The 11103-nt window shown below is 39.6% G+C and overlaps 1 protein-coding gene across 1 annotated transcript; it reads left to right on the forward strand.

The window, feature by feature from the left end:
- The first annotated feature begins 3505 nt into the window (after positions 1–3505).
- Positions 3506–9341, forward strand: chico. Its single transcript, XM_031848067.1, has 7 exons — positions 3506–3859; positions 5988–6085; positions 7545–7608; positions 7991–8035; positions 8119–8181; positions 8450–8524; positions 9033–9341. The coding sequence occupies exons 1-7, from the start codon at positions 3833–3835 to the stop codon at positions 9270–9272; spliced, it is 612 nt and encodes a 203-aa protein (XP_031703927.1). The 5' UTR covers positions 3506–3832; the 3' UTR covers positions 9273–9341.
- Positions 9342–11103: the final 1762 nt, after the last annotated feature.

The following is an 11103-nucleotide window of genomic DNA, read 5'->3' on the forward strand; positions in this document are numbered from 1 at the left end:
CCCCCCCCCCCCCCCCCAAGTATTTGACTTAATGACCATGCTTGTGGCTTTGCATGTTTTAATCCATTAACTACAGATCTTTTACTTTATTGATGACCATTTCTCCTATTTTTAAATTGATTTCCTTCTTTGCGAGCAGCTATCGGCTTCTGTTCACTCTAGCAGGTATGAGAAGTAACTTGCAGAGTTTAAACTTGATTCTGAGAGAATCCGATCCACAGTTGACATTGAGTAAAGACATTATTGTGCGATTGTTGGTGTTAAGTGAGAAGGGGCTGCTTCAACAGTCCCTTGATATTGCATTCAAAGAGGGATGCTCCAATCCAATCAATCTCCTGATGGAGAACTGTGCTCTTTTTTCCCCAGGTTTAAAATCTGTACACCACACTGTATGGAACTTACTGGAAGGATTTTATTTTTAGGTCAAAACGAGTCGGCTGTTAAACAATCTCGCATATCTGATTAGTGCACCCTTTAAACTAAGATGAGCTTTCACCAGTCTGTTTTCTCAACTGCATTACAACGAGAAACCAAGATGACGAAACGTTTCAAACCATTTTCACGTCGGTTGATTTTCTTCAGTGAACAGAAACGACAGACTGCCAAAAAGACAAGAGAATCGGTCTAAAAACTAAAGAGTTATGCAGTGAACACTAGGTTAATGGGGCTAAAATGTATATTTCTAAACGCGTGTGGTCCTTAACTGCCATTTTGTCTGCTGAAAATGACACTAACCTTGCGTGGGAAGAAAGCAGACAGCCATCTGTTGGACTGCTGTCAGAAAGAGGATGCCAGTATTTAAGTGGAACAATATACTAGTATGGATACCCAAGTATTTTATCAGTATGTTTAAGATGTACTGTGTTGTTGAGTGCAGCTCACTTTAACGGTAACGAGTAACGTTTTATTTTCAAACTTGGACACTACAACAGTGGCGCGTGGTGACTGGCTGCTTGGTGTGGTTTTGGTAGCGCGTTGGCGGCCCGCAGTGTGTTTCTGACACATTTTATCTCAACATGTACAAGCTGAGAGAGAGAAGCCAAGTCTGTACAAAACCTAAATCTCCGTCTCATTCTTTGATTCTTGTCAGTTTTGAGCGACGACCAGTGAAACACTAGATTGGTTTTTCACTACAACACACTTATTTTTTTTGTTGCCTTTCATTGCCTTGAATAATGAAAGATGGTGTTTCGGTCCTTTTGCTGTTTCAGAGCGTGCTCTGTGACCTTTTTCGGGTAACCGTGGTTGTGTGATTTCCCTTCCTGTGGGCTTGTTAGAATAAGCGGAATCAAACGTATCTTTTTTTTGGACATCAGTGTGGAAGTCTGTGCATATTTCAAAAACTTAAATCTATTTCCCTTTTTTTGTGTTTTTCACTTCCTGTATCATAAGAAAACATTACCAGAACTCTATTATTTTGGACCACTTGATTTATTTTTCCTCACTCCAATGAAACCTGAAGGTCAATTGTGTAGTGGTGTATAAAACGCTGTTTTTTTTCTCTTTTATTTTGTATGTAAACCAAATGTAAATGATGTATTATACTGAGTGTGCCAACCCCACTCTCTCTAGAGCAAGGCTCTCTCTAAGTGCCAATGCTGTGGTCATCACCAAAGGACCACCACCTGAGACGCCCCCCCCCCCCCTTTTTAAATATAACACACCAGAGACTAAAAGGATAGATGATTAAGTACACACAAAGACTTTATTCTGTATTTAAGATTGAAGATTTAAAAGATAATCTGCTGTTTTTTAAGAAACTGTAATTATAATTGCATGTGCTGTTTATTTTGTGTTGGAAGTGAGGGCTTTGATGTTTTCATTGAAGCAAAGCCCTCGATGAAGGGGGTTCAATCAGTTGGTTATTATTGATTTACATAACTCTTGCCATATTTTTTTATGTGTTTCATGTATTTGTTTCAACCACTGTTGCCTGATCCTCATTCAAACATGAACATGACTTATGATCATTGCCGCCTTCTAAGAGAGAAACATAATGACAAGGTATCTGTTTTAAATTGAAATAAATTTGTTCCTATACTTGCTCATGGTGTGTGTGTGCGTGTGTGTGTTGAGTGGGTTTTATGATTTTAAAGTTACTGCTGAAATATCTATTTCTTTTTTTCAGTAAATCTCAAAAGCAAGTCTCATTATTGTGAATTTCATTGATCTTAAGTTTCAAATTTAACAAAAAACAATCTCTTTCCAGTGGGAGCAAATCAAGCAGCCACCGTGGGCCATCAAAGGAATTTAAAATACAAACGATTCAGGTTTTTGATTTAATTATGATACCTAATGGCAACTGCAGGAACAGAAGATGTTGGGGTGCAATATTAGGCACTCCCTCGCCTCCTGGTTGTCAGCTGGGTGGACCTATGGGAACATGTTCAGGATTTGGGAAGTTCTATGAAACAGTTTGGGATTATTTAAATAAAAATGTTTTTGGGGCACTGAAATTAATTTGGGGATTTGAAGAGTTTTTTTTTTTTTTTTTTCCTGAAAACCCCTGTTTAGAATTTGAAAATGTCTCTTAGTGGTTGTATGATAAAGGCAAACATGCATGCCGATGCCCATTTGAACTATTAAACTCCCTTCTTCTGTGCATTGCATTTTTACCCTGTCCCTTCCACGTTCCCATTCAGTAGCCTTCAGACTACACACAGGGCACAGAGACCAGAGTCCCACCCAGTATTCTTATACAAGAATACTACTCAGTATTTTCTGTCAGGTATCGTGATAACTGGATGAAACACAATATTACATAGATTCCTGTGATGAATGTGAGCATAGTATAACATTAAATTAAAAAGGGCTCCAGTGCATTACATGGCCACATATTTAGGCAGTGTTCTCCAGTGGTGGAAAGTTACTACAGTACATTTTTCAGGTACATTTACTTTACTTTAATATTTAAATGTTATGCTACTTTAAACTTTACTTCACTACATTTATCTGACAGAGTTGATAGTTAATTTGAATATCAAGATTTTACGACAAAACAAAGTGCTAGATAAAACTTTCCAACAGTATATAAAAGTAGTTCAAATTAGTTCCACCTCCACCAGCTGTAACATTAAATGCTGTGTCAAAGCAACAGTAATATTTCAATATGATTTAAAAAAAAATATATATATATATATAAAACTGAAAGAGGGACCATTCTCCCCAACAAGTACTTTTACTTCAATACCTTAAGTACATTTAGCTGTTCTTGGATGTAGGACTTCCACTTCTAAGTATTTTTACAGAGTAGTATTGCTAAGTAAAAATATTAGAACTCCTTCCACCCCCAAACGAATGTGCAATTGATTAAATTACTGAAATCAATGTATGCTCAGTGGATGCAGAAGCTGTGCTCCTATTGAGATGAGCGGGTCAGTTCCGCCCTCTGACACTAGGGGCGCCCGCGGCTCCGCTGCTCGGTTTGTTTTCCGGTTGGTACCGCTCTTCTCTTCAAAGCAGAGGAAAGTCAGCGGCTCATGTGTCAACATCCAGGGTTTCCCCGGGGAGGTGTAACGTTAACGTTATTCCAAAAAAAAAAAAAAAAAAAAAAAAAAAAAAAGAACCCTGATGTTCCTTTGAAGAGCTTTTTATTTTTTTGTTAGCCGACTCATCCTCGGAGGCGGTGGTTCTCCTCACCGCGAAGACCAGAAGACGATCTTCGGCTCCTGCTGCTTTCGTGTTAGCTAACGTTATTTTAAACGATGACAGAGTACAAAGTGCGAAGAGCGTCTCCAATCATTTAATAATATCTGGGGACCTGTTAGCTTAGCCATCTAGCCCGGTAATTCGATTAAACCAAAAGGGGAACACAGCGAAACACACTGCTGACATGATGTTTCCTCAATCAAGGCACTCGGTAAGTTGGCTAGTGGAACTTCTCTCAGTAGGAAACTAAAGCAACTAACTAAAGCGAGCCGAGCTAACGGCTAGCTAGCAGCCGACAGCTGATACTAGCTGCAGGTAGCTGTCAGCTCACAATGCATCTCTACATATCCTCACGACGTATTCACCTTTTATGTTGGAGGGTAGAAAGCAGCTTGAGAGTTAAAATGTATGTCACTTAAATACCAGCTTTATTTTCTGTAGTTGGATGCGAACACAGTCTGCCTTTAGCTTAGCCGTTAGTCAAAACAGCTAGTTTAAGTTCATGTGTTAGCCTCAGTCTGTGAGAGCAAGTTAGCATGATAGTGTGCGTTGGCTAGCTTGATTTAGTGTGTCTACTGTCAATAGACAGAGTAGCTTAGATACGAGGGGACGGCAGATGTAGTTAGTTAACTTATATACAACTGTTGCTTTTTAAAGAAAAGGTTGTATCTCTTAAATGATTTAGTATCACAACGGTTGCAAGTTTCCATTTTCATTTGACAGCTGTAAAAAGAGCTAAAGTTAGAAGGCTAAAAGAGCTAAACAGCCTTGTAACGGGTGAATTTAAAGACATATTGGACAATAACTGCTCTTTTAATTTATTCAATATACATTAGATAAAGAAACGGTTCATGACTAAACTAAAAACAAGAAGGAATCAACTAACGCCAAGTCAGGAAAAAGGTTCACACATAATTAGACTTCTGAAAAAGTCTCAACTAAAGCACCACTGGAAACGCTAAACTATTGTGGATCAAGTTATAGCAGTTAGCATGCTAATCAGTATTAAACATGTACAGAAGTGAAACGATTAGGGCTGAAACAAACAAACATTAACAAGTATCAGAAAATAGTGAAAAATGCCTTTTCACAGTTTTCTTAAAATGCCTTCTTTTGTATGACCAGCAGGACAAATCACAACATATCCATCCAGTTTACAATGATATCAATTTATGGCAAGCAATAAGGGCCAGTTTTAAACTATTTTATAGGTAGGAAGCTGAACCACTGTAATACAGTTGTTCCTCTCCAACCATCTATTTCTGGAGAGCTGTGACAGACACATTTGTCGTTAATGAAAATAATTCTGTTACTTTTATGATAAATAGATTTTTCTTACAGTCTAAGAAACTTGAGAAAATAGTGGAAATAAAACCAACACATCTACAAATAACGTAACATTTCAAAACACTTTTGAAATTATAAATAACATAAACATTCATTTGTGATTATTTGAGAAGCAGGAAAAAGATGAATATTTAACGTTCTACTTTTTTTTGATAAATGACCCAATTAATTAATTTAATGTAAAATAAATATTTTCTGTTGATCGTTTCACCTCTAGCTCTGTGGTAATGTTTTGTTATCGACCGTTACTTTGTTTCATTACTCAATTAACTGTTTAGTATCTAAAATATAAAGATAGTAATAGTTTCTGCACTGTATTTGTATACTTTTAAATACAGTACTATAGTACACTGAGTGTTTTGGATGCAGGGTTTTGACCTGTGTGTAACTGGGTGACTCTCTGTTCAGCCCCATAATCCCACTGGAAACCTCTTGTCCTTGTGCCACTTATTTAGAGAGTAATGAGGTTTAGTGAACTGGATAAACCCTGGATTACAGTTTTGGATTAATGGTTTAAGTGTAGTCTATACATAAACCAGACTTCTTATGCGGCTAAATAAATCTCACATATGGTCAGCACCGGCTTGCTTTAATCTCGCCTTCTTTAAACACATTTCCCTCAATCAACACACTCTTTGGTCCTGGAAAGGTCGGGCCAGTGGTTTTTCTAAAGACAGATGTCTCATATCAATTTGTCAGCAAATTAAACGGTGTCCTTCCTTATCTCATTTTATACAGCATGTTCAGACACGAAGCCCCATTTAGGCTGGCCTTCATTTTAGCTATCCTCTCAAAGGGTTGATCTCAGAGGTCAAACTGCTGTCTCCAAACAAACAACACAACCACTCAAAATTCCTTTTTTTATATTCCTTTATTGCTGGACTGGTTGGGAATTGTTAGGCATCCAAAGTATGGTTTCAGACTGACTGTCTGGACCTGGATGCAGGGATCTTTGTGAATTAATAAACTGAGTATGTTACTCTGCTGTCCAGGCATCCTCTCAGTCCAGTCAACCTCTCAAGTTCACTACTTCTGACTCCTGTGACCGCATCAAGGATGAGTTCCAGTTCCTCCAAGCACAGTACCACAGGTATGCGGTTAACACATCCATACACACAGTTAAAGGGAACATTTGCCACCTTTTTTTATGTGGATGTCCATCAGTGCTGCTGGTAAATGTAGTTCACTGAAGAAGTAAATTCCTCAGTTAGTGCTTTATTGACCAAGGACCAATTGACCAAACTGAGTTCTCCTGCTAGCGGAGCTGTGCCTCCATGTACCAGGATGCATTGCTTTTGAGTTTGCTCCGTTAAACAAGCTTCTTTTTTTTTTAGTCTGATAAATAAACAAAATAAACTCTCAAAATTTCAATGAAGTGAATATTCTTGAACCTAAACAGAAAAATACGACCGTACACCAACTTGAATTCAAGTTTCTCTCTTACACCAAACCGGCCTAATTGCCGCATTGACTTACCGTAAAACACACTTCATTCAGACATAAATTAAAACTCGCCAAACCCATCTTGCTGACTCTACACACTGGTTTCCCCCACTGTGTCTCTCTGCTGTGCTGGCTGCCCACTGAGCAGCTGCCCCACTGCAGAAGCTTTTTTGGTGGCTCTCAATCATTCTTTGAAGGCAGACCAATAAATTAGCAAATGACAAAAATCACACCTGCTGGTCTGGGTTGTCTTCAAGTTTATCCCCGGGGTCTCCAGCACACCTCTGTCCCAATCAGGAGGACAACTTTCATGCGTCGTCACAAACACACAGCTTCCTCTTTAGGGGTTGTTGCTGGCATTCAATACATCAGAATGATTCCGTTAGTGGTTGCATTGGAGGGCAATTTAAGAAAAGTCAGTGTTTGCTCTCAGCAGCTCAGACTCTGGAGGGGCCTCTCTCCAGCCGAATACCAGAGTCAGCCAAAACACTGTAAAATGTACACTCCAGTTTCTTGGTCAATATAGCACACACACGGACGATATCTTTTGCTTCAATGGACTACATATACCATCAACACTGACTGGACATCCACGTAAAAGGTGCAACATTTTCCGTTTTGATATCATTTCAGTCTGAAACATCTTCCCATATTTTATTGTTGGGGCAACTGACTTGTGAGAAATACCTCTCAGTTCATTTTCCGTCTGCCTCGGTTGCTTTAAGAATATATTGTGAGTGTGACGCTTGATGCTATTTTCAGGTTAGCATGTCAAACAACTTAATATAGACAAATCTGCATATTTGTGTAGTCAATATGGGTAGGGACATGTTGTTTATGGGTATCTGCTTTTAAAGAAACCCATTATCTTGCATCCCACCCCTAAATGCTTTTTGTAATTCAGCAAATATAATTCATTAGATTGTATTTACTGGTACACGGAGGCTCAGCATCGCGTAATCTAATCGAAACGAATCGTTAAGGCATTGTGGGAAATGAGCCCATACGTCTATATTCTAAACATGAAGCTACAGCCAGCAAGCAAGCATCTTAGCTTAGTATAAACTGATCTTTATTGTTTAATATTTATATTGTTTTTTTTCCAGTTTGAAGTTGGAGTGTGATAAACTGGCCTCTGAAAAGTCAGAGATGCAGCGTCACTACATCATGGTAAGTGTTGCATTAACTCACTGAGACGTGGCTGTTAATCTTCATCTCCTGTAATATACCAACCAAAGTCACTTAGTGTTGCAGTGTCGGTATACAAGCACACCGAGAATGTTCCCTTAGTCGTACTTAGTCACAGATTGCGTTTCACTTAGTGGCTTCCTCGGGTTCACTCATCTCATGATCAGTAACGGATTCTGCTTTTAAAGCTTTTTATGATGCCCAATGACCAATTACAGATCACATGACAAAAGCATCTACATTTTTCAGTACATAATCCACACATATAATATACCTACATATAAGTCTGTGTATGGCAAATGTACTGAGAGTATAAAGCTTCAGTTTACTATGTTTAACTTTTTCTCCTTCTTTGTTTTTGTAGTACTATGAAATGTCCTACGGGCTGAACATTGAAATGCACAAACAGGTAATCACTGTTTCCTGTTGTGAATCCCGTCGGTAGTCAAGATCTGGTAGTTTGCCGTTCTGATCGTTCTGTTTTCTTTCCAGGCTGAGATAGTGAAGAGACTGAATGGCATCTGTGCTCAGGTGCTGCCTTACCTGTCACAAGAGGTAATGATGTTTGTATGTGCCTGAGATGTTCTGCTCATCAAGCACACACTGCTTAAGGGGCTAACTGTACAATCAAACCATCTTGTTTACTTTACATTCTGGTTGTATTTTTTAATCATATATAAACTAGCAAATCAGAGGTGACTCGATTTTCTAAAAAATATGTCCAATCTTGTCACTTGTCCTCTCTCTTGCTGAAGATTTCAGGTCATGTTAATGCACTTAGATGTCAAGTGCATGACCAAGTCTTGTCTTGTCTTGTTTTTAGCATCAACAGCAAGTCATGGGCGCCATAGAGAGAGCCAAGCAAGTCACGCCCCCTGAGATGAACTCCATCATAAGGGTGAGTTGTTGTTTTTTTTTTTTGTTGTTTTTTTTCTCCATGTGGGTAAAGATGATGGCTGAGTTGTATCTGATCCCAAACATGAAATACAACCAAATCAATTTTCCAGCCAATATGTTTTTAGCCAATAGGCACACAGAATGATATAAAGAATGTTGAAGGTGCAAGATAAAAGATTGGGAGCGTTTTGATCACCGCTAACAGTGCAAACAATGGCGACAGAGCCAACAGCGTTAAACTGAGGGTGTGTGTCACGCTTCTACAATAACGCTGTCGGTCGAGACAGCATTGTTAGCTGAATCCACCGTAAGAGAGCAGCTGCCCTGAGTTAGCCAGCAGGCACGCTCGCATGCACTAATGTGCCCTAACATGCACGCTTGGCTGACCCGGCTTTGTAAACAAAGCAAGGAGAAGCTCGGATAACGACACACGCAGAGGGAGAGAGACTTCATTCTCTGCCAAAGAAGAAGCACTAACGGATCTTTCTGTGCCATGTGTGTGTTTCCAGCAACAGCTCCAGGTGCAGCACCTGTCCCAGCTCCAGGGCCTGGCCCTGCCCGTGAGCTCGCTGCCCCTGGGCCTCACCCCGCCCTCCCTGCCCGCCGTCTCCTCCAGCTCCGGCCTGCTCTCCCTCTCCTCCATCCTGGCCAACTACTCCCACGGCCAGGCCCAGGCGGTGAAGGAGGACAAGGCCCGGGAAGCCGCCGAGAGAGCGCCCCGAGGAGAGGATGGGGACAAGTCAGACTAGCGCAGACACGGCAAGGAGGTTTGGAGGGGGTAGTTGTGGAGGGGGAAGTGTCTATAACAAAAAAAAAAAGGTAAAACTGTAAATGGAGATTGATGTAAGTCTGGCTGCCTGTCTGCTGAGTGTTGATGTAGAAGAGTAACTGCAGGGATGATGACATGCAGAGAGGACAGATTTTTGGATGTGCAGAGAACGAAACTGCTGAATGGCTGAGAGTTAAATGTTCTTATTCTTTAGTGGTAATAGACTCAGTTCAGGCTTCTAGACTTAAAATAGATGCGTTTTTTTTTTTTTTTTTTTTTGTAGTGTAAGCCACTGTTGTTAGGCTTAACCGAGATAAATGTTTTCCCATTTGGAGTGAGCGCTGAGGATGAAAGCTAACAGCAGTGTCCCTTACACAGATCTGCCTCTCACTGGGTTATATTTCTTAATTATTCTGTTTTTGAATGTTCATGTCCTCTTCAGTCCTTCAGAGTTTTCCCTACTGGTCCGTCTGTCAGTCAAAGTTAGCCATCTAGCAACATCTCGGTTCCTCCAGTCATAGTGCACAACAGCGCCATCTTTTCTTTTTTTATTTTTACAAAATGAAAAATGTTGGCTGGAGCAGTTTGGAGTTGGATCCCATTCATTTATGTACTTGGAGCCAAATTGAATCTTAGTCTGATGTTAAATGGGATGTTTTTAAAGAGACATTTCACTTGTCGGGTGCATTCAAACATAAATCGCATGACTTTTCACCATTTTTTGCATTTTCATACGACCAACCACTGGATGCATTAACCATAGCTGTGTACCTCAATCCCCAATAAATTGGATTTCATTCAATTAAAAACCTATAGTTTGTACAAATGTTAGTATACCCGTCTTTGAGGTTAAATTGTGTTTCATAGGCCTAGCTGCTGCTGCTGCTGCTGCTGCACGCACTACGTGGCATGGACCATGACTCATCTTTAAATGACAAGAATTTAAGCTCTGAAAAAAATAGACTTTATTTTGACATGGTGTTTTCGTGAAGTTAGAGATAGGCTAATTAGACATTTAACATGTGTCTGTGTGTGCTTGAGTGAATGTTGTCGGAAAGAAGAAAACACTTGTTTAATTTAACTTAATTTTTTTCTTAAAGCACCTTTTGTATTTTCCTCACGCCACCCCTTCCTCGTACTGGTCCACCCTTTAACTGACCAAGACAAACTTGAACAGGATCTAAACTTCAGAACCAGATGGTCGTAAAAGACGTACGAGTACTGTATTTCTGTAAGTTAGAAGAGCACTTCAGTTCATACTGGGACTGTATCAAGCACCTGTCTTTTCCTGTCTTGTTTAACTTTGTGTTATTGTCGGGGGAAGATCCCCTCCTTTTTTCTTTTTTTTTTTTTGATTTCGCATTGTTTTTTTGAAGAATGTGTCCGGGGTGAGTTGCTAAAGCTCTGTTAGCAACATCAACCAAGCGTTCCCTCAGAAAACCAGATTACCACAGTCAGAATTTGTCCTGGTGAATAAATTATTGTGTCCTTTTGCAAAAGAATTAAGATGTTTTTACATTTTTTCCAATTCCAAACTACATGCTCATCTATATATATATACTGTCTACTTAGCTTCATATTGCTCAGCCCTAACTGATTATACAGAATTCTGCCTTTTTGGACTTCAACATAGCCGGTAATGACAGTCGAATGCCAATAACTTTTGACTTGTTTGTGTAGATGGTGATTTAGCGGTCAGAAACAATGCTGGTGTGAACAAACCTAAAAAAAATTGTAAGTAGTTTAGATTTGAAATCCACTGAAAGTGTCCGGATACTGCATCAGAAGTGCTTCTCTGTGCTTTAACTCCC

This window comes from Anarrhichthys ocellatus, unplaced genomic scaffold (genome assembly GCF_004355925.1).
Source record: "Anarrhichthys ocellatus isolate YVR2014 unplaced genomic scaffold, GSC_Weel_1.0 scaffold7, whole genome shotgun sequence".
NCBI classification, from domain to species: Eukaryota; Metazoa; Chordata; class Actinopteri; order Perciformes; family Anarhichadidae; genus Anarrhichthys; species Anarrhichthys ocellatus.